Source organism: Calypte anna, chromosome 13 (assembly GCF_003957555.1).
Source record: "Calypte anna isolate BGI_N300 chromosome 13, bCalAnn1_v1.p, whole genome shotgun sequence".
Lineage (NCBI taxonomy): Eukaryota > Metazoa > Chordata > Aves > Apodiformes > Trochilidae > Calypte > Calypte anna.
In genome coordinates, this window is record NC_044259.1 from 12431586 (window position 1) to 12457588 (window position 26003).

The following is a 26003-nucleotide window of genomic DNA, read 5'->3' on the forward strand; positions in this document are numbered from 1 at the left end:
CACAGGACCAGCTTTGTATAGGAGGCAACTTTTATAGATCTAACTGCAGATTCAGGAAAAGTCTGTAGCTCTGTCATGCTGGTAAAATGACCCAGACTTTACTCAAGTTTTATTTCCAGTTGAGGTCTTGCTATGTAGCCAGCTCCCTGGCTGATATTTGGTGTTTTCAGTCACATTCACACAGGAGCCCCAGGTCTATCCACAGGTTTGTTGGAGCTGGAGGGCAGAGCATGGGGTTCCCCCACCTACCCTGTCCCCACGGGTCACATCACTCAGCAGGTCGGATGCTTTCACCTCCTGTAAGAGGGAAGTTGCCCTCTGCAGCTGGTTTTAGTCCCAGTTTAACAAGTATCACCTCTCCTTAGAAGCTCCATCTGGGCTTCCTAGCTAGATGCACTTCATGTAAACTGTTTGTTCCACCACCCACAATGAGCAATTCACACAGAAGTTTCACCAGAGACCATAAAATTGCAAACCATAGGTCCAGATCTTGCCATCTGTCACAGTTCTGTGTTCCTGCTCCTCAGACAACACCATCTCCCACAGAGTTTAAAAGATCCCAAGCTTAAATTTGTTTTTTGGGATTTTTGAAAAAATGTGGTGCTCGGAGGCACTGCAGAAATAAAAATGTGGTAGCTATTATCATTTATTGCCCTGGCAATGCAGATGGGATTAAAGCTGTTCTAATGACAGGAAAGAAATGGTAATATTCCCCCTGACATTAAATTGGTCTGAAGAAAGCTATGTGCACAATGGAATGGAACATTAATGTGAAAAAGAAAAAGAAAAACCCTACAAGAAATCACTACAGTAAAGAACCACCAAGGGAGGCACTTAAGCCCACAAAACCCAGCACTCTCAGATGTCAAAGGATCTTGTCATTCTGCACCTGACTCAGCCCTTGCTGAGGGTTTTCAAAACCATTTTGTGGCTTTCATAGACCTTAGGTGAATATAACATACAACCAGGCAGGACAAGACTGTTGTGCTATAGAGGTTTAACCCTTGTATGCTAGGTGTATTTTGATGGGTTTAGACTTTTGCTGCTTCTCTTTTCAGAGGATTCTAATGGTTTTAATAACTGCAGAAAAGTTTTCAGGTTTGGAGCAGCAATGGCTCATGTGGATTTATTTTAGAGCATCTGCCTTGCTAGCTTAGCAGATACCTGTAATATGTAGTCTTGAAAACGTGAATGTTTCTAGATAACATGGCAGGCAGCTGGTGGGTTTGAGTCCTTCATGAGACATCAGGCCCCCAAGGACAAGATGCTCTGTTTCTTTGAAGAAAACCTTTTTGCTTTGTCCTGAATAAGTGTGAGTTCTTCCTTTGTACAGACCAGATCTCCTGTGGGAGGGGATTTTTGTGTGCTTTTTGTGCACTGCCTTTTGTTTTTAAATGATCAGGAGGACAAATAATGTCAGAAAAGTCAGCAATAGCTTACCATTAGGGGAAAGGTTCTCTGTGCCCTCAGACAGCTGATGTCTAATGACAGGACAAGGGGAAAGAGGTGCAAGCTGGAGCATAGGAGTTCCACATAAACATAACAAAAAGCTTTTTTCACTGTGAAGGTGACAGAACACTGGGACAGTCTGCCCAGTGTAGTTTTGTAGCCTCCTTTTGAGACATTCAAAACCCACCTGGAGGTGTTCCTGTGTGACCTACACTAGGTGATCCTGCTCAGGCAGGGATTTGATCATCTGAGACCCCTTCCAGCCCCTAAATTTGTGATTCTGTACATTTATTTGAAGGAAACACACCCTTGGAGTTTATAAAGGGGGTTGTTTAGAGCTGTCTCTTGCCCAGTTAAAAAATCACTATCTGGAAAGGGAGTCAGTGTTGAAGGAAATACAAAGTTTGCTTTCATATGAATCCAAAGGAAGGAAAACTGGGCAGACCAGGAACAACCCAACCTCCCTTTCCCCAGTACTGTAACACCTGCTTTGCCTGGCTGGAGCTGTGACAGCTGAAAAGCATTTGGGGTCTGACAACTGAGACTGAGCAACCCAGTTCTTACACCCGAGTCTAAATACATGCCCAGGAAGTGTTTGTGATCATGGAAGGATCATTGCAGAGGGTGTGTGTATTTTGTCAGGTTCTTTGGCTGCTTTGAATAGAAAGAAGTGGAGGGTTAATAAATTGTTGTTAATTTCCAACCTGTTATCTAGAGAGTCTTAAAATTAGTTGTGTTAGTTCAGTGGCACACAAGGATAAAGTTTATGCACTAAAACGCAGAACAATTAAAAGCTGGAAATTTAGAAGCAGGAGTGGAAAAAATAGACAGGGAGAAAGGAGAAGGGATTAAAGGTGGTCAGATCTGGCTGCATGGGGAGAAGCAGGCTCAGGGGATGAGACCACATAATTGCTGATGTGAAAGTGTTGATGTGTAGTTGTCCAGGTAGCTTGATCCAACCTGCTGCGTGTAACTTGTCATTCCCAAACAGGCCTATGCTTTCAACAGAGCTCATGAAATCTCACTTTTTGGGAAGATAAATGTTTAAAATAATGATGAGAACTCTTAGAAGAAGAAAAAGGAGCTCTGCATGCAGGTCAGACCTCAGCTCTTCCTGGTGTTGGCTGAGCGCCCAAAGCAGGCACAAAAAATACAACTTGTAGACCCAGGACTGTAGAGATCTCCTGGTCTACCTGGTCTCTTGCTGTTGGTGGCCACCAGACGAGACCTTTCTATTCATACCTGCTCTCCACATACATCTGTTCCCACTGCTCAGCTGCCTGATAAGCACATTGTCATGTCTCTCCATGGACATAAATTTATTGAAAGTCAGTATGTTCTTCAACTGATTGCCAGATTACAAAATTTGGTCCCCATGAAGTAATTTAAAATATGGAATTCAATGGCTCAAAATACTGTAACCTGTAGAATACAAATAGCCAAAGCTATTGTAGGATTGTGATGTAAAATTAAAAGATATTGAGGTGATGGGGCAAGGAGAGTAGCTGATAAAGAGCTGCAGCTAAGAATGGTCTTGGTTGCTGCCTTCATTAAAAACCTGGAAGAGTGTGTGTATATCTATATATATACATATACTTGTATATATATGTCATAACTGAACTCCATGCCTGGAGGCATTCTCAGGAATGCCACAGGGAACACGCCAGAGACTTAGACCTCAATTTGGTTTCCCGACTGGCACATCTGCAAAAGCATAGACCAGAGAAAATTTTGGAATATGTACACAGATGTTCTATGAAGTAGGGGGACATGGGACTAAAACTGGAGGTATTAATAGAATGAGGAATTTCCTTCCCCAATAGAAGTAGCATTAATGTTGATATAACTGTTCCAGGGAAAGTCCATAATCTAGTTTTGGGATTGCAAGCTACAACCAGTTTCAAGACAAGTACATACAAAATCCTCATCAGAACCTGAAGCTTTCACTGAAGCTGACTGACAGACTTTAATGTCTAGAAAAACTGCCATGAACAGGTACAATGTATTAAGAAAAGCTATTAAACTAAAAATGCATTTCATCAGCACTGAGCTCTTCTTTATCTGACACATTTGCTTTCTGCTACTGCTTATCTTCCCTTCTCCCACCCCTCTTTTTGCTCTGTTTTAATAATTCAGCTCTTACAGCCCAGAATTAAATTTTGTGTTGACCTAAGAGCAGTGTGCTATTAACATGATGTGGTTTTGGTGCTTTGTTCCTTTCCTCTGTTGTTCCTGCTCCCCAGCAGAAAGCTACACAGTGCTATGGTATTTAGTGTTCCCAGTGCAGCACTATCTGCAGAAGGACCACTAAAATACAAAAGGCCATCTAATAAAGCAGCACAAGCAAAATTGGTTTAACCCTCATTCTTCATCTCCTTTTATAATATCACTGTCACTTTTCCATTTGTAGTAATCTTGCTTTAATATTTATGACTCTGCTTCAGACATGGAGAGTTCAATGAGGACTTATTTTTGGGTTTCTATTTCATTGTAAGAAGTTAGTTGAGAGCCCAGGGGTAACTGATCTTCCAGAGTCCATGGGGTCCATAGCAACACCCATCTGTGCCTGAGGACCTTATGAGGCATCACCCTCACCTTCTAGGGGAGCTGCAGTGGAACTCGTAGTGAGGGCTGTGAGCAGGAGATAGGAGCTGGTTTTGCTGAGCTTCAGCTGTTCCAGGCAATCCACAGAGTGCTGTCAAAAAGCTGTGGATCTGGTGTTGGACACTGGAGAGATGAAGGCAGCAGACAACAAGAACGTAGCTTGAGAGCATGACATCAGGTCTTTAAGCTCAGAATAAAGTCTTGGTTTAGGTCTATACAAACATGGAGCGTGAAGCAGTATCTGACCTAAGAGACTAGAAAGGATGGGGCTCAGAGAAAGAGAGTTGCCTTCCTCTACCTCAAGTAAAATGTTCCCACTAATGATGAGATAACAAACCTGAAACAGGTAGGTCTGGTCCTGTTAACACATCATCAGATCTATTAGCCATAGGATCCTCATTAGCCAACCTGCTACTATTAGAATAATAACCTAATTTTAACCACATAATGAGTGGGCTTTTACAAAGTCTGAATGCTGCTTGAGGGGGGTTTAAGACTCTAGCTGAAAAAGAAAATCAAGTTTTCAGAAGTAAAGTAGATAAGTGGAAGAGCTGCGATTTTCAATTTGTCCCTTTGACAGCGAGGTTTAAGTCAACTTCCACCACCATGATTATAATTCAGAAGTGCATTTAAATGACTGAGAGTCCATGCTGTTAATTTTTGTTGCCAAAAGCACCATACCATTTCTGTTTCCTTAAACTCAGTAGCATGTGAGAAAGAAGTATCTCAAATCCAATTTGATCTCAAGGGAAACATCATTTGTCAGGCAGGAAAACTTAACTAAAAAACATGGAAGTTATCAGCACAAACAGTTATGAGAAGCTCTCACAGATTATTGTTTATATATGAGGGAAGAAAAGCAGACCTCGATGTAGAAATCAATAGTACCTCCCAGTTGCCAAGATGGTAAGAACAGCAGGGCAGGAAAATGGTGGAAGAGAGCACACTTCTGAATCTTTTGTCTATTTGAAAGAGAAGCATATATTCCTTGTGATATCACATCAGCCTGATTTGCAGTTGATAAAATTTTGGGACATATTTGCTTGTCAACTAAATACATGCGTGGAGCAGTGGGGGAGTGTAGAATGTTTGGCTTTCCCCTGCTAGAAAAATCTGTGGGAACATGCTGTCATTGGGATGTGCTGAAGAGATGTGCTCTGGCACCTACACCACACTGGAGAACTGTGAGGACAAACATTTGGGAGGAAAGCTGAGCTGATCCTAATTGAAACAGACACTAGCACTCTTTCATTGAGACTCCATCAGCTTTGCCAACCTGATGTCAGGTTCTCCATCACTCTATGAGGGTCGCCTCCAGGCAAAAAAAAATAAATTACGCATGTACGGCCCCCTCATCTTTCCCATGTGTACACACATACACTCCAAATGAGCAAAAAAATGCATGTGTGAACTGCTCCTTGACACCACTGTTGGCAGTGAGTATGTTTTGCTGCAAGTGAGGTGTTCGGGTCTGTGTCCCAGGAATTTTGGGGAGATGAAGGATGTGCCACACTGATCTTGGGGCTGCAGGCATTGTAGTGCTGGTGTCTGAGCTTACAGTAGACTGAGACAACTTATTCCACTTAGATTCTGTCCACATTCATCTTACAATTTTTAAAAGGCATATGCTAGTTTGGTTTCTGGAGTAAGTGCTGTGTGTGATGGGTTTGGTAGTTCAAAAGACTTAGCTTGTAGTCTACATTGCCAAACTGCCCTTTTCCTTCCCTGCCTGCTTGGTCCATGAAGAGTAAATTACTCAAAATCATCCCAATATCTGCAGCTCAGCACTGGAGCTTTCCTGGAGAGGGTGTCTTCCCTTCTAGATGCTCCTCAGATAAGACAGTCTCCAGGGTCATGGGGGTCTCTAAGATCTGACAGGGACCATCTGTTTTTTCATCTCCTTCTGCAACAGAGAACATGAGTCATTTGTGGGGAACATCTGCAGATATTTCATTTAATCAGTTTTTTTACTGCTCTTGTGGCTTTGGGTATTAGCACTGTCTGTTACTTCTGTTCTCTGGCAGAGACACACAGCAGTTGAGTCTCCTGAAAGTCAACTAAACCACATTATTGGCTCCCTCCAGGGGTAGCTGGGTAAAACTTAATTGTCCGTGAGATACAAAAAGTCAGTAGAAATTATCAAATGTCCCCTACTAGTCTTAAACTCACTGAAATGGTGAAAATTCTGCTTCTAAAGGAAATGGCAGACGAGCAGTTGGCAGGATCTCCTACCAGGCTTCTTCTCCAGCTGTGTTCATGGAGACCAGTTCCCTTTTTGCAGTCTTGTTTGCACATTTTCCACAGAATTGCATCATTTTCACTCCTGGAGACCAAATTCTCATTCCCATACTTCTGAGACGTGCAAATGTGCAGCCCATTTGCTTTTCCTTCTCCCTCAAATGCCAAGACTATTTCAGCCCCTCTTTGTGGTGACCATTTCTGAAAGAAATTTCTTTGTTTCCCTTCTGCTTTTACCAAAATCCAAATAAGATATCTGCTATATCTGACATCTGCCTTTCACACAGATCAAACTTCCAGTTCCAAAATATCTCCAGTCCTCCTAAATGAAGAAATCAGTCCTGTGCATCTAATCTCTCTGTGTCTGGTTGAGAGTGTTAGCAAAAAAAAAAAATCTCCCAGGATTTTTTATAGACTTGAAACATCTCTTCTGCTTTCCTATTCTGGAGAGAAAATGTACAGTTTTTTAAGTTGTGGACATGTATTTTTCTTTTTCTTGAAAGCATTTGCAAAGGTGACCAGAGCTGCTTCTCTTCATCTGCCAAGTAGGTGTCCTAACCTGTATATGTTTCCAATTAGATCAGTGTTTCCTCTCTCCAATTTAAAAGTTTTACCTTACATATTTCCATAGATAAAAAAAGAAACCTGAGGTACATTGCAGGGCTAGAAATCTTTGAATCTGGGGATTTCAAGCATGAGTGAAGCATGAATGCTTCTTCCTCATCTGAGTTCAAGGACACACCAGCTCCATGATGTCTGTCTATATTTACACAGAGGGTTAGGTAAGGCCTCATCCTTCTTAATTTACCACATCAGTCACTTTGTAACTTGAAGAGCTGTTTTTCTTTTTCCTGTAAGTTAGAAGTGGTTTCAGAACAGTCTGAGGATCTCCTCGCTGTGGAGTTGTGTCCAAAGAGCAGACAGTGGTGCCAGGGTTCTCCTTCTAGTGCAACAGGGTGACAGTCAAGTTAAAGCCTCAGCTTTTATCTAATTTTATTCATGGGCAGCCTCAGTGAGAAATGCTGTGCCTGGAGAAGGAGGGATATGGGACATCCATAGTGCTTGGTGCAGCTCTCATTGGGAACGTCCCAGCCTGAAATCCCAACCTGATTGAGTGTATAAGAGTGATCAGGGTGAGTGTAGTAGTAATTGCCATGGTTATCAATCATTGTGAACTGTATTTTCTGAGGGCATGTTTAAAAGAAAACTTTTCTGCAATTAATTACCAATTTGTTGTAATTTAATAGCACAGTTATAGCCCAGAATAGATGTTCTCTGTCAAAATATTTGCTTCCTTTTCCTAAGGTTTATAGTTCTTAATAGTACATTATTATGGAGTTGCAGAACAAGCAGATGAGAGCACAGTCATTAATAAATTTGCTTAATAAAACAATTAACATAAATATAAAGAAAGTCTAGTGATCTCTTAGTGTATTAAGTAAATAGCAAGGATCATTTTTTTAGTTTTGCTGGGTAAGTTCATTTGAAGCATCTGTAACTTAAAATAGCCCTGAGTTTTAAATTCTTTTGCAGCCACTGGTTTTAAATTGTGTCAGGTTCAGTCCCAGAAAGGTGGCTGCAGGTCTCACCCTCTTCATGTTTCCAGGTTAATTGGTACAATAGTTTCTTTGTGGTTTGTTGGGTAATAACCCTCAGCAAGACTTTTTATAAATCATCTGCCTTGTCCATGGCTCCTCTTAGTCTGAAAGTACAAAGCGAGCTGGGGTACTTTCCAAACTTGCTAATGATTCTGTTCATTCTCCCAGTTGTCTCTGGTGCAATCTGTTTCAAATGCTGGGATTGATGAGTATCTGAGAACAGTGTAGGAGGGCTGCCTGAGTGTGACTGAGCCACAGAGTTAAAAAAAATATAATCTAAAAAATAATAGATTCATTTAAAACAGAAGATAAAATCCAAGGAAGCCATGTCTTGCCTAAAACAAAACAAAACAAGACAGCTAAGTTTATTTTCTGGTTTATTAATTGTGCTGGGTTGTTCAGCTGCCCTGAGAATGTCACTTTAATCATTAGGTGAGCCTGAAGCCTGTGTCTCCAGAGATCATGTTCTGATCTCTTACATACTGTGCATTGCACTGTTCATTAGAGCCACTGCTCCAGTCACGTGGAAATGATGTTCAGATTATTCCTATCCAGATCTGCTACTTTTTTTCCTGAATGTGTCAGTCCCATGATGAGGGCAGTGACTCCAGCTGATACAGACACAATTGCTGATTGCAAAGAGACACATTGCTGTGAAAATAAAGAGAAGAGGATTTTATTTCCATTATGGTTTGGGCTTTGTAAGAAGTCCCTACCCTGTAAAAATACGAATTCCCTTGGGGGAAAAGGGTGCTGAGCCATGTGAGATCACAGACACTAGTGAAAAGAGGATGGGTGACCCTGGGGACAAACTGCTGGGAAGGGATGCCCAAAATCTGGGCTCAATTCCAAGAGGAAGGAAAAAGTCTCACCCATGTAATGAGATGCAGTTCTCTACACCCTGTGCAGTTTCAAAAATCTGTCTGCTTCATTTTAGTAGTGAGGTGGGAGCGGGGACTCACTTTGCATGGGGAAGGAGAATTTCTTCCTCTTCCCTCTGAGTATCTGGTGCTGGCAGTAGAGAAGGGAGGAATATCCAGGACAGCTGTTGGCCTGTTGCAGATGTTTTGTGGTCCCTGCTGGAGGGGCAGATTTTGGATGGAGCCCAGCTCAGGATGCAATAAGTTTGTGTTTAGGAGCCTCTCTCCAACTACACATGCAGAAGGTTTGGTACCAGCAGCTACCAGCAGAAACCAGCTCAAGGGATTCCCAGGCAGTGCAGAGAGCTGGTCAGGGGACCCCAAAATGTCACATTCAACTTCTCACCTTCCACTCTGTTGTGGGGGAGGGAGGGGGGGGGAGCTGACAAGTGGTGTGTGAAGTGTTGAGTCAGTATAAATGTCACAGCCAAAATCTTCAGAGTCAGGGTGATAACAAGAGGAGACACTAGTGCCAGGAGTTCTGACACAGGGAAAAACATTGTCACTGCCACCACCTCTGGCTTGGAGATTTATTGATGGTAACTTGGGATGTGCCATAAAAAGGGATGATATTAAACGAGCCTGACTGTCTCAGGGGCTAAGTTTTACAACCCAAAGTGTGAACTGTCTGTCTCACTGAGATCCTGAGGCACTTTTCCAGCAGTTCCCATGATCTCATTAAGTGCCCTTCTGAGAAGGGCTCTGACCTGAGAGAGCCCTCCCTGCACAGCACAGTGCCAGCTGGTTGGATCAGACACAAATATCCAGCATACACCCTCAGAGCTTAGTGATGAAGACCTCCCTGGACACCACCACTGCTGCTCTGGGCCGACAGCCATCCCCACGATGGCTTTGTGAGGAAACCAGAAGTTACTACACAGATGTCCCAAAGTACCAAGGCACCCCTGGTGTAAGAGGATCTGACTTCAGTGCCAGCAGCTCATGTCCAGGGACAAACCTTCCTGTAGCTCTGTTATTGAGCTCTGTATTGAATTTTTGCTGAGATGCCCTCTTCAGCATGGTCTCAGCTTCTGAGGCCAAACCCAGGGTTTCTTTCTGAAGTTGTTGGCTGAAAAGGGCTGTGCTGTAATGCAAATGCTTTTCCTCTGCTCCTTGAATGCACATAGGGCTGCAACAGCAAGCTCTAGATGAAGCTGCCTTCTTCCATAAGAAAGAGGCCGGACAGCTGCCATCCCAGGGAGGCAGGGCTTGGTGAACCATTTGGGCTCAGGGGTTCCCCTGTTGAGGTAACACATTCCAGAAGCAGCAAACCTTCATCAGTCTTCAGGATGCTGAATTTGCTCTCCTGTGTCACTTCTGCCTATCAAAGCGAAGCAGATCTGTGGAGATGAAGGGCAGAGCACCCCTATGGCCACATGCCCTGTTCTTCACAGGTTGCATTCACCAACCCACAGGCCTCTAGGAAAACAATCTAGAGACCCTGCAGCTTATCTGATGGAAAATGTTCATTTTGGTAACTTCCCTGAGCAACTTCCTTGTCCTTCTTCCCTCACAACTTTTCTCTCTATTCCTCCAGTCTGCTCACAGTTCTCCAAGGGTGTCTATGCCATCTTTGGGTTTTATGAGAGAAGGACTGTCAACATGCTCACTTCTTTCTGCGGGGCTCTCCACGTCTGCTTCATAACACCAAGCTTCCCTGTTGAAACATCCAACCAGTTTGTTCTCCAGCTTCGCCCAGAGCTCCAGGATGCTCTCATCAGTGTCATCGAGCACTACAGTTGGCAGAAGTTTGTGTACATTTATGATGCTGACCGGGGTAAGTCATAAGTACAGAGGAAGAGTTTCCAGGAAATTAAACACTGTCATCTAAATGTAGTCTTTGCCTCAATAGACCTCGTAGTGTATGTTGCTGGAGTCCAAGAGGGTGGCTAGAGGAAGGGTCACCTTATGCCTTCCCTGTTCACTATTCCTTTTCTAAATATCCTTTACTGCCTAAGGTGGGAACTGCTCTAGATGAAGCATTAGCTTGACCCAGTATGCTTGTTCACAAGGTCAGGCCTGAACCCCATGAACACGAGGGAGATTTTTAATGTGTGAATCTCAGTTTCAAATGGGGACACTCTGTATTGAATGGGTCCCCTTACCAAGTCCATCTTAAGGACAGCAAGGCCCATGTTCATGGGTGAACTGACAGATACTCAGGTCTCACCTGAGCCCACATGCAACTGTGATCCAAGTTCCCTATGTTAGTGAGTGGTAGTTGTCTGTGTAAAGTAAAAAAGTCTTTTTTTGGGTTTCTTGGAATATATTACCTTATTTTCTAAGCCATGACCTGAGGTAGAGACCTCATTGCTCTGTGCTTCAGTTTTCTCAACTCCCAGATGCCTTTAAAGCTCTACAAGCTCAGCTTGTAGACTGAGAGCAAAATGGGCTTGTGGAGGACAGCTCAGAAGTAAGGGTGATTCACAGCTGCCCTGAAAGCTATTATTAGTTCTTGCAGGGACAGGATGACCTTAAGAGACAAGGACAAGGTGTAAAAGCATCCCACCCTGCTTTCTGTTCTCCCAAAGCATGATTATGCTGAAAGAACTGCAGTTGGCAGAGTTGTTTAGAAGGATTCCAGAGTGGTTCTGACTACTCTCTGAAAAGCATGCATGTAATTTAGGCAAGACCTTTTTTAAAAATAATGAAATTTTCTGATGAGATGCTGCTGAAGATCTGATAAGATATATTGTGATTGCTGAGGGTGTCCCTGACCCTAGGAGCATAAAAACTAAAGAGATCAAAGATGAGAAGGGAACTATGGCTCAAAGAAATCAAGTGATTTGGGTAGTGACAGACAAGAAGATGGGGATTAGAACTCTTATCTGAATCCCACAGAAGGGCCTGATCAACAAAACTGATTTGACACTTTGAAAGGAACATTGGGCCTGGAATCATTCTATTTTCCTGTGCTAGGGCAGAAAAAGCAAGAGTCATAAGTTCTAGCCCAGCTGTTTGCTGATTGCTGTAGTTCTCTTGCTAGGCTGTATCCAGCCTGGCTTGAGGTGGTTCTGCAGACTGTTAGAAGGATGGAAAGATGCCATTGCACAACTGAATCCTGGTTCTCCCCCTGCTATTCTCTGCCCTCTCTCTTTCCATCACAGGGTTGTCAGTCCTGCAGAAAGTGCTGGACACTGCAGCTGAGAAGAACTGGCAGGTGACAGCTGTCAACATCATGACAACAACCGAAGAGGGCTACCGTGTGCTCTTCCAGGAGCTTGCAAAGAAGAAAGAGAGGCTGGTGGTGGTGGACTGTGAAACTGAGAGGCTGAACATCATCCTTAACAAGGTCGTGTTGGTGTGGGTCTTCGGGAAGGGGTCGTAGATGGAGAACAAGAAGGGATCTTTCCCCTGGAGAAGTTCTCCTCCCGATTCTTGTCTGATCCATGTCTCATTGCAGCTCTTATTGTGTGTGTGTGTATTGCAGCAGGCTGCAGAGCTTGGAGGCATTTCTCCCTTGTTTTAATGTGGAAACTGTAAAGTCGTTTACTAGGAGCTCCCATGTATTCATGTGCTTTCTGCTGAGCCCTTTACACCCCCCTACTCCCCAGCAAGTCTGCATTGTGCTAATTCTTCCAAGCAGCAGGAACAAGACATGACACTTCTTTATTCTGCTGAGCTTTTGCTGGGTTTTCCACCTTCTGTGAGTTAGGGTGGAGGTGTGAATAGGCACTGCCAGGCTCCTGGTCCTCCAGCCTCCATGTGCTGCACCAACCACTGCCAGCACTACAGAGATGGAGAAGCTTTATGGTACATCTGTAGTGTCCTCAGGAGCACTATCTTCAGATGAGGCTGGATGTCAGTGTCCTCCTAGGGTATCCAAGCTGTAGCTGGATTGCATGTTTCCAACTCTTTTATGCCTCACAGCAAGAGAGACAACTTCATTCCTAGCCATCTCCTGGTTGTTGTCAGCTCATGACCACAAGGCACATGGGATATGCAACAGAAGACTCAGAAGCCAGGTTGTCTTACTCATGCACAATCTAGATAGGTCACTCAGTAGTGCAAACACAAATTTTCCCTATCCTCTTTCCTCTGTGTCTCCCTTAAAATGTTTTCCCTGAGTCCAGAATGTGGAGTTCTATGGACAGGAGACCAATGCAGACCCACGGACCGGTCCACACGTGTCCTGTCCTCAACTCCAGCCTTAATATCTTTCCCCTTCACACCTAAGGCCAAGGCTTTCCCCAGCACCAGGACTCCTGTCCCACATGGCTTAGAAGGGTGCACTGGGACTGCCACTGTCTCATTTCTTGAAACCAGCTCACTCCTACCTCGTGCTTCACACTTCACGTTGCCTGAGCTACCTGTCATCTCCTGTCTCACACCTCAGCTGCTCACTGTCTGTGCCATTTCACCAGCTGCACAGCTCAGCAGTGAGCACAATCCATCCTTGTTGGCTGACTCTGGGTGTTACTTTATTACATATAATAAAAAAAAGCATGTAGCATGTTTTAACCTCAAAGTAAAGGTCGTGCTCATGAAGGAGAGACCATGTTATTCAAGAGGATAAAGTCTTCTCTCTGACCATGGAGTTGGTGCAGTGGAAGAATTTTTTTCTACAAGACCCAGGCAGTGAATCTGCCTTTTCTGCAGGCTTTTCTAGAGGTATTTTTAGATTTCTAGGGGTAATGATGTTGAGTTTTTAAAGCCTGGCTTATCTAACAGAAAGTTCTGTAGTCAAATATTACCTAGTTTTCCTAACATGAACAGAAAATAAGTCTTTCTTACCAACTCCTTCACATAACTGGAGCAGGAGTTAAACTTAGGTATAGGTACAGTTTTTCACAAAACCACTAAAAATCCAGATCATGTGATTATTTGTTTTTCAGTGCTGTAAAAAAAAAAAACACAACAACACTATTCTCAGGGAAAGGAGGGACAACTTTGTCTTTTCCTGCATTAAAGACAGAGCAATTCTGACAGATGTCTGTGCCTAGGAGGCAACACTCCTGTTTGGAACAGAGCTGTGGATAACTTTTTCAGACCCATGTAGTCCATTTTCATCCTTGTTTGCTTTCTTATTCTGAGTCCCCAGAGCTTTCTCAGAGCAGAGGTAGTTACCCTGACATCAGCAGGGAATGCCAGGTCTTTCACAGCATGCAGATGAGAGGAGGGGGTCAGAGTGTTTGGCTCAGTGTCATGACATTCAGCCAGGACTTAAACTCAAGGCTGGCAGCAGGGCTCTCAGCTCACCACATTGGTGACCCCTGTGTGGTTGTCACTGCTCTGTTTGCCCTTTTTCTTTCAGTGTCTGAGGTTCAGAGAACTTCCTCAGCCTCTCAAGGATATTTTAATGCATTTATCTTTTTCCCCAACAAGCCTTTTTCTTTCTGTGGATTTGTGCTTCCCAGTGAACAGAAGAGTTGGAGTTGGCTGTTTACAGTCAGTCCCTCATACACACACCCTGCTGCTTCCACACACTTCAATATCTTCTTCTGAATCCATAGATATGATATGAATACCTATGGATGACTCCAACAAGGCCATACTCACATTCTAAAGACTATAGCTGCAGAGGAGCCATTGCTCAATGTGTTAATCATTTGTGGGGAAATGACCTGGTCTCTTTCTTGGAGAGTTCTCTGTCATGTCTCAAGGGGAGGATTTATCTTTGCTGAGGTATCTGTCATTTATGAGCCAGGCCTTGATTCAGGGCAGGATACCCACAGGGCCATGCTGTGTAGCCTTAATGGGATAAGTAAGCAGTGGGTTGTATTCCATCAAAGCCCTATATTTTTTCTTCCCTGTCTCTCATTAAAATGAATAACTGGAATTTCTCCTTTGCCACTGTTTCACTCTGAGAGGATTTCTCTCTAATAGATGTCAAACTGGCCCATTAAGAAGAGGGTAATGAAACCTAGGTGGCCCAAGTGAGCTATCAGCATGCAGCCCGACACAGCCACTCAGCATGTTCAGGCTAAGTGATAAATGCTATTATAACCTCAGCTTGCTACCACCATCCAGACACATTAGGACTGAGCAAGCATTTTAAAATAAATTAAGATCACAAATAACTGTGTAAAACACAGGAAGTGAGCCTCATAATTCAGGTGGTTGGGCTGCAAGATGAACAGCTCAGGGAAAGCTGGATGCCAGCCCTCCCTGGTTCATTGACTCTGACACTTAATAACAAAGGGGGAGTTGGAGCAGGAGGCACCAATGCCCTCATTCCACAAAGTGTGGGACTTACTGCAAGGGATGGTCTCAGCTGATGAATAGAAGGGGACAGATTGTGCCTGATTTTCCTTCTCAGATCTGGCAATAGAAGATACTCAGAAAACTGCCCATAATAAAAGCATATATTTTTATGGCCTTAGGCATAGAGAGGTTTTTTCTGATAACTTCAAACTGCTCAGCAGAAGCCATACTGAGGGTTCCTGTGCAGAGAACCACAGGGCAGGGAAGCTGGTAGAGCAGATTTTAGTTGTGTAAGGAACAGCTACTAAATGAAGCCTTCATTGGAGCTAATTGCAACCCCTATACTAATGCTGGGAACCAGATGAGTTTTATTATGCATACAAGAGCACTTCATCAGAGAACAGCTAAGGCAGATGAACCAGTTGCAGAGAACAAGTGTCAGCTCATTTATAATCCATTTAGAAATCCCTAAATGGCTGGTCATGATAATCTGGGAGAGCTGTTCCATGGGGAGGATCAGTCTATGCATGCCCTTATCTGACACTTCTCAAACATATGCTACTAGCCTGATATCAGAGAGAGGTCCTGGGTGGACCAATCTCTGTTTAAATGTGACACAGCAATCATTCTGTTATCATTCTGGCTGTGAGGAGGTTTCTGGATTTGCTGCTGTTCACGCAGATTTTGCCTGAGTATTGGCAATGCAGGCAGCAGTTCAGAATCAATTCATATGACAATGGAAATAAGAGGTCGTGTTGCCATCAAATAAACTTCATGGAAGGAGCACAGTTCTCTCAGAAACTGGCAATTCTTGTGTTTGTACAGGTTCTGAAGGCATGTTGGTTTGGGGTTTTTTTTTCACTGCCTTCTTTCTTTATGTGGATTTGCTCTAATGCAGATGGTATCTGGCTCTAGTAACCTGGTCAGCACATAACAGTGCTGCTGGGAATCAATGCAGAAACATTTCAGTGGGAAAATGGAGTCAGCAGGAATAATGGGATCTTTACCTGTTTTCTTGCTGTATTTTTTTTTCTAATCAAGGGAGAAAAAGACTGGGACTATCTGATCTATGGCTCTGTCTCCCATAATCACAGGCTCACTGCAACAAGTGCTGCCTTACTACCTAGACAAGGGAAACTGTTCCAGCAAACATAGGAACTTCCAAACGTTACAGATCACTGTAAGCAATTGTGTTGATAAAAGAGGATAAAAGCCTGACCCTACAGGTATCAGGGGAAAAAAAGTGGCAAAGACCAAACACTTGGACAGCATGAGGATGTAAATTATCTCAGTGAACATGCAAGGGGAATATTCTGGGACTTGCCCAGGCAGCTTTGTTCTGGACACATGGTTTGAAGGTAGCCCAATGCACTAAAGGAGAAAAATTGCCCTGCAGTGTAAACCTCCTGCCATCTCACCTGGGAGGGTGTCTGTGGCAGGGGCACCAGCTCTGAGGATGTGCAAAAAGCTGTCTCGTCTTGCTTGATGTTTCATCTGCATTCATAGGACAAATGGACCCCAGCTCCCCACTTTGTTTCTTCAGTGTCTGAAATATAATCTTATTTAACCTTTTTCTACAAAAAAAAAAAAAACAAAAACAAAAACTTCACCAATTTTGTTTTGTTTTGTTTCTTTTTTCCCCTGAGTCCATAGGAGAGAGGTTGGTTTAGGTACTTCACTCTTGTCCTGTCTCATTTCAAACTTGCTGCTCAAATATCATTTGTGAAAGCTCTGTCTTTCCTCTAACAAGGTTGTGAACTTTTATCTTGATAGGTCTTCCTGTCCAGAACTGAACAGTCTCATTGGGGAAAAATGTGGGAGGAGAAAGGGCAGATAAAAGGAGTTTGTTTTCTTTAGTTGGTCTCTGCTAAATATCCTTGGTTTTCATTTTGCAGATCATCAAGCTTGAAAAAAATGGGAACGGGTACCACTACATTCTGGCAAATATGGTGAGTTGCCCTCCTCGGTAGGGTTGTTGGTTTGGTTTTGCTTTTTTTTGCTGTGTCATATTTTGTTAAGCACTATATTTATAGTTACTGAGCTGGACATCTTTCTCATCTACCTCTTGGGTAAAAAAATACCAAACTCGTTGCAGTGTTTTCTCTCTTGAGCCAATAAGGTTATCTGCAAGGTATCTACCTCCAAGGCTGTTTGTCTTTTGTTTCTTGGTTTTCTTTTTGGTTGGTTGGTTTTATTTTTTTCCTCCATCTTCAATCTGCATCTTTTCAGAGCCAATTAACCAGCTACCAATTAGTTAATCTTGTGGTAATGATTTTTTTTTTGCATGCCATGGCCACCTGGGATCCTGGCTTTTTTTAGTCAGGCCAGCAAGAAGTTTTTGATTATGGGTAGCAACTTTCATTTTCTAACAAGTTTTAACCACATTTCAGTATGTGTTCCCTAAATGAAGTTTTTCACAGCCATCCTGAGAGCTTCCACTACAAGTAGACTTGTTAATGATGAAGCACCAAGATCCCTCTGACCTTAGAATAAAAATAAAACATGTACCTATTCTGCAACTTGGTGCTAATTCAAATCTGACTGTCATTACCCTAAGGAATTAATTGCACATAAAGATTTCTTTAAGGAAAGGATTCTCCCTCTAATGCAGGGATGTACTGCCTGAGAACAGAACAGTATTGGTCAGCAGCAGGGACACCTTTCTGGAGCAATATGCTGTCCTCTCTTAGGAGAATGGAGAATTTTCTGCCTAGGGAGGTAAGAGAGAGCTGCCCCAATCCATAGGGCAGTTGGAGGTTTTCCACAGCAGATCTCCTACTCTCTCCTCCCAGATGTATCCAGGGGGATGCACAGCAGGGAATGGGTTGGTGTGGGCAGTCTGGGGCTGATCCCCCAGGACCCACTGTGTCTGCGTGGGCTGATCCATGAGTGGGGGCTGGAACCCTTCTTCCCTCCCACAGCTGTGTCTGCCAGGCAGTACTTCAGGCCTGGGGTAATTAAACTTTAAACTACCAATTAGTCAAGCAGTTGCTGCTGTCCTCCTTCTTTCAGTCCCAAGATAACTCTGTAATTTACAAGACAAAAATGGCCACATAATTACCCCCAGATGCCCTGATACTGACCCTGCACTTCTGCACTGGGCTCCTACCATGTAATTACAAAGTTAAAAATGTTATGTTGTGCAAGGGGAGACACGTGAACTGTAGAGCAGCAAATAAGTTCAGTTGCTAATTTCTGAAAAATTATTCTTTGTTGTTACCCAGGTCCTGGTCCTCATGTTTATGGAAGTCCCTTCATTAAAATTGAGCAGGGAAGCAATCTGGAATAACTGGAGTGTGCACGTCTGGGTGCTTATGTATACCAGTGCAGAAGGCTAAATGAAAATTATATCAGCTCTTCTCTCTGCACCTTTTCATAAGAATAAATACATTAAAGACATGAGGTAGATAATTCTCAGGTGTTGGAGTTTTGAAGGACATTTTCTTCTCTCTTATAATACCACTTTTCCACTTCCAGCCTGAAAAAGCACTCTTCCCCTGTCTTTAATTTGTTTTCTTAGCCTTTTCACAAATGCTGAGAGGACAGAGGTGACTGGAAGAGGCTGCATATTCAGCCAACATAGGTTATAAATAATTAACCCAGAGCAAAAAGCTTTCCATTTCCCCAGCTTCTCCACAGGGAGCATCTGCAGCTTACTTTGTGTCCCTGGGACCCATGGTTCTAATGGGACCACCAGAATCCACTGTTACTGGCTGTGCTTTTCAAGCAGCTTTGATCTGGGGGGAGAAGTAAAAGCAGCTTGAAAGGAATTCAAGCTCTTTCCTTTGGTCTTTTCTGCTCCTTAAAACTTAGCATTGTATAAGAGCCAAACTCCAGAGAGAGGAATTTAAAACAAATAATTTAAAAAAACCAAAAAACCCCAAACAAACAAACAAAAAAACCCAACCAAACAAACAAAAAAAAAAAAACCAAAAAACAAGCAAAAAAAAAGTAGAGGATAATCAGACAATGTAGGGAAACTATTTTAATTTAAAAAATAGCATCTCTCAGGGGTAGGAAGGCCCTTCTCAAGGCAAAACCAGCTCTGATTCTGCTATATACTCAGGCAGGTGTTGGCACCAGAAGCCAAATCAGTTTCTGGGATGTGCTTCACACACACAGGAGCTACTCACTGACTGGCTCAGCAAGGAGAATGGCAAAAAGGCCATAAAGATTCCATGGTTCTGAGATGATATGGCAGTGAGGAAGCAGCAAGCCTCACTATGTGGGGATGGCTGGGGATGTTACATGGGATTAGGGCTAAACCATAGTGTGGATGCTCTGATCCAAGAGATTACAGTAGGTTTTACCCCCTTCTCTGGACATCTCATTGCTGGGTTAGACCCTTCAGAGGTGTAACATGCTGTAATTTATTCCCACTGACTCTGACTCATACTCTTAGTGGAAAGACCTTAAACACCCCACAATTTTCCCTGTAGACAACTCCTAAGATGACAAGGGTGTGCGTTGCCCACACACAGACGTGTACCCTCATGTGCAACCCACATGCCTGGAAAACAGCCCAATTTTGTGGAAGTGGCTCATTCTGCAATACTGGGTCATAAGAGAATAAATTAAGGACTAAAATCTGCAGGTGTCTGAACATTCCCAAATGAGTTATTTTTTCTGTTCTGTGCTGACTGGTGGATTCCTGCTCTGAGGACTCTGATCCCATATGAAGACAAGGATTCCAACCCTGACTGGGTCAGGCTCTGCCTCAAACCAGTCAAGTGAGGCTTCAGCTGGTTCATAGCCACCAAGTTACCTGCACTAGCTGGAGTGAGGGGCTGAGTTTTAAATACCTGCTTTTTGCAACACTGCCTAACCTTCTTGGGGTCCTTTCCCATGGGGAAAAAATATCAAACACATTAGAAACAAGTGTTGGAAAATATTTATGGATAATCCCACTAAAATTCATATTTTTGTCTATATGCTTGTTCAGAGCTACAGCCAGCCAAAAAACCAAGCAGCAGTGAGTGTACTGCTGCCCAGTTACAGCAGCTCCAGACTGGTGTTACATCAGGAAGTCAAGCCAATGCACATGCTGAATAAAGCCTCCAGAAATTATCCATGGACACATTTTGAACAGGGAGGGATTCCCTGTCTAGTCACAAGACAATTCATGAAAAAAAAAAGGAACTGGCTTGCATTAATCACTGCTGGTTTGCCCAGCGGTTGCTGTCAGGGAGTTGTAGTAAAGCACCAAGCAGAATTTGACAAGCAGCAGCAAATGAAAGCTTGTGTTTCCTAGCAGGAACAGCTTTCTTTTGCAGTGAAATTGCTGTTACCAAGGTGAGACAATAATGTATCCGTGTTCACAAACAAAATGAAACTGTTCCACACTTTAGGCCACGGGCAAACATTCTTCTCTCACTCTGCTATGCCTGTTAAAGGCACAGATTGTCTTGGCTGCTCCACCTTGCCCATCCCACAAAGGTCTGTCTATCTGCAGTATCACTGCTGGGGAAAGGGTTCCTCTGGGCATCCAGAAGTTTGACATTTTCTATGGCTTTTGCAAACTCGTGAAACCCTGATTCCCAACCAATAGAGTTACCCAAATTATCTTTTACCAACTGCTAGCTTGGATATTTGTTTGGTGTACCAGTGCTGGGGGGCTGAAGTCATATTTTTCCCTTCCCTCCACCCCCTGTGTGCCTACTTTTCTTTTTGGAATTCAAAGAGTTTTGGCAACTTTAAGAAGTGTTTGGTTTTGTAAGTCTTATTTTTGAAGCTTTGTTCTTAGTCTTTGAATGCATCAGTCTAGCAACCACAAAGGAAAAAAAATACAGTCAATACTTTCAGAAGAGCAAGCTTAGAAACTTCTGGGATTTCTTCCTTTTGATGTTACAGGCTTTTTCCTCATAACCTTGGCTTCATGTATCTGTTTGTCTTGTACTAGGGATATAGACTGCCTACTGTCAGCAGTGGGAGAACACCAAGTCTCTTGGGCAGAGGAAAATCTTTGTCTTAAAATAAGTGACATTCATGTGACCCTTCTTTAAAAGAAAAGTATGAAAGACAGCTGCCACAGATAGTGTTTTAGTCTTTTTTTTTTTTTTTTTCCTGGTGCATTAGACCAGGTTGTTCCTTTGCAAATACTCTCATTTGAAGTTAAGAAGATAAACGTATGAGACTGCTGATGCTAAGGATTGCAGGGAAAATGTATAAATAAAACCAGAGTTGATTAGCAAAGGTAAGCATTTTTTCCTGTGCCATTTTACATCAGCATGTGTCAGTGCTGGGTTAGAGTTTCACTTTGCAAGCAGTTGTGATGTCTTTGGAAGGTACCAGCACAGTGTCTTTGCCAGAAAAGTGCCTTGTGCTGGCAAAATGTCCTGGTTTGATTCCATTCACCTGTGGTTAAAATAGACCTCTCTGATTTTTTCCCCAAAAAACCCCAAAAGGGACAACTTCTGCACCATCAATGCTGAGATACAGTGACTTGAGTCCATCAGCTGGTGCAGCCAGTGAAGAAGGGATACCCTCCCTAACTGGTTGTCAAAAAAGGGTGTCCACATCACTGGGGAGCAAAGTTCTCCCAGCACAGGCAGAGATCAGCTCCTCTGAAGCAATGCAGCACGTGTGCATCCTGCAGTGTGTGTTCTTCCCATGCTGGGTACCACTGGAAGAAGCCGTGGATGCTGCAGCAGAAGTCTGATATGTGGCACTGGCTCAGTATCAGTGGTTTCATTCCCTCCACTGATGCCTTCATCAGCTTGCCTGGAGGTAAAATGTTGTGGTTCTCAGTCTCTCATCATCTTGGAAGCTGTCATGTTGGTTTTAATCACCCTTAGTTCTAGTTTCAGTCTTCTGCCCCCTTGAAGTATTGCTTACTGCAGGTAGTATCAAGATCAGCACTGCACAGGTTTGTACCACCACCTGATTGGAAATTCTGTTTTGTGGGAAATTCCAAAAGAATGTGTACAACACCAGCTTCTTGTCCTGGTAGGATCTCAGGATGCCTGGTCTTGTAAAAATTTTCTTACGTTGGAAAGAGATGTCCTAAGTTATCTTTAGTTTTCTAAAATTATGACAGTTAGATCTTTCCTCTTTCTGAGTGATTGATGCAAGTAGGCTCATGAGAAAATGGTTTTCCAGGCAGAGGAATCAGTGAAATTTCTGAGGTCTGCATTTTACTTACAAACAGTTTTTCTGTCCCAATTCAAAAATTATTAAGCAGAAGAAACACAACATCATCTCATCTGAATTACTGATAGCAAAAGACACAGCAGTACCCTGAATTATTTTTTTGCTTGAATTACAGCATCTCATGTAAAAGAAAGTAATCTCTTTTTTCATACAAGAAATGCTCACCCTGGAGAATATGAACTGCAACCTTGGAAGGCATTTTGCAGTGGCTAATGAGGGCTCAAAAGTATGAGTGACTTACTGTGGCTAAGAAAAAAATCACTGCGTATCAGGTAAATGACAGATTGTGTTACAGCCATCAGAAAGTAAAATGTGTTTGCTTAAGTCTTAGTAATAAGGTGCTAAACTAATAGATTTCCTCAGCCATTAGCAGTGTCCTCATTCATTATCCCAGTTCAACTGGCAAAAGGTGACATATAAATTTGTGGTATCTTCCTCATGGTGACTTCAGTGGTGCTTTTCTCCAGTCCAAATTTGCCTAGCTTCAGCTTCCTCCTTCAGATTTATGCTTCTGTTTGCTAGGCTAAATATTCCATTAGTGATGTTTTGGCCCTTGTAAATTGTGATCAGGTCATCCCTGAATCATATCTTTAATTGGAGTTTTGGTATTTGTCACTACACAGCATGTCTTCCAAACCTTTAAATCAGTTTCTGCTCTGAAAGTCCTCTAAAGCTCAAGCATCCACTTAGAGCATCTGTCTCTCTGCTAGGACTGAGCTTTCCAATGAGTTGCAAAGAATGTGCTCCAGCAGTAGGATAGGGCTGATGCAGAAAATATTGCAAAGAAATTCTGTACAACTGTACCAAAAAAAAAGTTACTGGTCATTTCCAGTCCCAGGTTCTTGAAGTCTGGGTTCTCACCTGACTTAGTTTGCTTTGATTGATAGCTCAGGACAAAACGGACTCATTGAGCTGTAGGATTTGGTTCCTGTCTGAGAGTGCCCCCTCCTTCTGTGTTTCTTTTCACCTTCTTCTTCACATACTTCTCTGTTACAGTAAGGACTCACATGTTTTGCTGTTACAATGATTTTTGACACTAAATGATTCTGCAGAAGAGAAGAAGGTCTCTCCTGTTGGAAGGCTTTCTGGAACAAGGTTTGAGCAGATGGGCTCTTTTTCGGTGTACTCTCCTTATTAATATAAAGTGATGGGAGTGAGGAATGATCCTTCATTGCAGAAGCCAAGCTTGAAGATAATTTGGCATACTAAGGATGCTCTTTTTGGAAACACTTGACTTCTTGCTCCCTGCAGAAAGACACTGGCATACCTAGGAATGACAGAAGCCACTTTGCATTCCCTCAGCTTATTTACAGCAATTCAGAAGCAATTGTTTTGCTTTGGAAAGTTTCTTATAATCATAAAGTCTGCTAGGAGAGAGCATTCTGGCATTGCAAGCCATACATGGGGAGCATCTGAAGAGAGATGAGATGATTTCCTGATGCTGCCACAGGAGCATCTTTGGCACCCACTCAAAGTCAGGAGTCAGGGTGAATTCCTTAATTTATTTTTTTTTTCTTAAGAAGGAATATTTCAGTGTGTGACTTACTAAAAAAGAAAAAACAAGCTTTCTCAGGCAGTTCAACATAACAGGGGTTTTCCATCTCTGCATTCAGAGATGAGTTTTGCTCGTCTCAGGGGGAGATCTAGAGGGTTCAGAAGATGCAGAGGGAGGAGAGAAAACACCAGTGCTTTTCAGAAATGTGACAGTCTGCAAGGGGACTCTCTAAGGTCCTTTCTCTCAGGAAAAGTGAAGACTTGGAGTAAAGGCACAGAGATTTTAAGGTGGTGCTGTGGCTCGGCTGCAAGATTTATGAAACAAAGCTGCAGCCTGCCCAGAGCTCAGCCCTTGCTACCAGTTGCCACGGCTTCAAAGGCATGATTGTACTGCAGGAGGTGTCCTGCAGGGATAGTGTCAGTGGTTAATGTCAATTCAGTGAGATACAGAGAAAACTTGAAGGTGTTGGGCACTGGCTACCCACTAGCAAATGTCCAGGTACAGAAGTGAGGCTGCTGCTGCCTGTGACATTCCTGTTGGCTGGGATGATGTCCCAAAAGGACCAATGCCACCCAGTGTCATCAGCATGCAGAGGGAAGGCAGAGATTTAGGACAGTGAGACAGTGAAATACAAGGGTAAAAGAAGAAATGCAGCTAATTTAGTGGTCCTGGCAGATTTGAGGGGGGTCATACATGAAGGAACGAAGCTTTCCCTACACCTCCTAACAGTTGCCCATTCATATCCTTGGACTCTCTTTTCAGGGCAGATCTTTTGCAGGCCAGCTAGCCAAGATGGATTTACAAGGCCCATTTCAAATCATCAGTCTTCCTGCATTATGCATTTCTGTTGGTTGAGCCCACAAGCAGGGTAGAGGAATATAAATGTGAGACTTGCTGGCACCTCTCCCAGCAACCAAGGCAGCGAATGGAGCAGTAAAATAACCTTTGGTTGAAAATTGTTTTCAGTTTAAGAACAGCATAAAGAACAGATGCAGCATTGAAAACAATGAGGAAAAAAATCCTTCCCAGTGCTGTTCTGTTTTCTATTTGAAGGCATGAATGTCTGTAACAGCTGCCCATATTATTTACTAGCAGCAGGACTTCTGCATGTAATGGCTTTGCGAGCATCAGTAATACAGAGAGGAGTCCACGGTATGGGCTGAAAGGCAAATTTCCTGCTTTGAACTGAGCCTGGCTGTTGCTCCAACTCTGTTGCAGATTCTGTGAGTCAGAACAGGCCTGGAGGAGCGAGGTTCAGCCCATCAGTGTGGATGGCTCATTGTCAGCCTGCTAGTTCCATGGCATTCAGAGGAAGAGAGGCATTTCCCAGGCATATGCAAGGCAGGAGGCTGTATTCTCTGGTTTGCCGAGATAGTTTCACACAATGAATTTAAATTGAACCCAATCTGGCTGACTCTGAACATACTGTTGAGAAAGTAAATCTGCTACCCCCTGATAGTGGGCTTCAGTCTTTCTTTAGGCAATTTTAAAGAATTTATTTTCTGTTTTTAAGATTTATCCAAATGAAACCTAAATAAAAGATCCCTTTACTTTGCTATGCGTTTCTCTAGTTAGTACAAGGTGACAGATGATTGATGACTTCTTTACTTGCAAATATTGTCATTTTCTTGTTCTCCTGCTTCCTACAAGCACTGACATTCCAGATAGAGAGAGGAACATAATTAGTTTTTGGTGCCACTTTGTCAATAGAAGCTTTTTTAAGAGGCCATTTGCATAACATTTGTATTTTCTTGCTTATATGTTAGCCAGCAAGAATTCACCTCCTGGCAATTATTTTCCAAAATATTTGATCTCTGGTATTCCCAGTTCATTGATTGTCACATCATCCAGAGCAGATTTTGGTGGGGCTGTGATAAAAATTCCTTTGTAATTAGGGCCTTTCCTGTACCGACCTTGTACTGGAGCATGTGGAGGAGAAATCACAAGTGCAATCACAGTTATTTTAACACTTGATATCAGAAAAAATGCAAACTTGTATTCACAGTTAATTACATTCTCTATGATCCCAATTTCCTTCAACAACCAGAAAGATCTTCAGAGGTCTCAACACTTTTAAAAAAACCTAAATTGTGTTTAAAATCAGTGAGGAAAAAATAGTACAATTTTTGGGAAGAAATCATTCCTTTTGTCTATTCAAATTATTTTAAAATATTACGTAAGATGAATTCCAGTGAGTATTGTTGAATACTTGCCTTAGTTTCAAAATGGTTTGGTTTGGGCAAAGCAGGGAAAGACACTGTTTTCAACCACTCCTGTCTTATTACTGGTGTCATAATCATTTTCTGACTTTTCCTATTTATATCTGCTAGTTGAGGGAGCTAAATACACCAGACATTTCACTCACAGTCAGTTGTGAGCTTGGATTTTTCCTCATGCCTTTGTAGG

At 42.9% G+C, this 26003-nt stretch overlaps 1 protein-coding gene across 5 annotated transcripts in view; it reads left to right on the forward strand.

Annotated features, from left to right (window-relative positions):
* Positions 1-26003, forward strand: part of GRIA1 (glutamate ionotropic receptor AMPA type subunit 1) — a 114316-nt gene that overhangs the window by 42421 nt on the left and 45892 nt on the right. For 4 of the 5 annotated variants that reach the window (XM_008501629.2, XM_008501621.2, XM_030458963.1 and 1 more), the window contains exons 3-5: positions 10347-10586; positions 11917-12101; positions 16849-16902. In XM_008501629.2, coding sequence (XP_008499851.2) covers positions 10347-10586; positions 11917-12101; positions 16849-16902 — 479 coding nt within the window. The remainder of the gene's footprint in view (positions 1-10346; positions 10587-11916; positions 12102-16848; positions 16903-26003) is intronic. The other variant, XM_008501637.2, reaches the window with a different exon arrangement.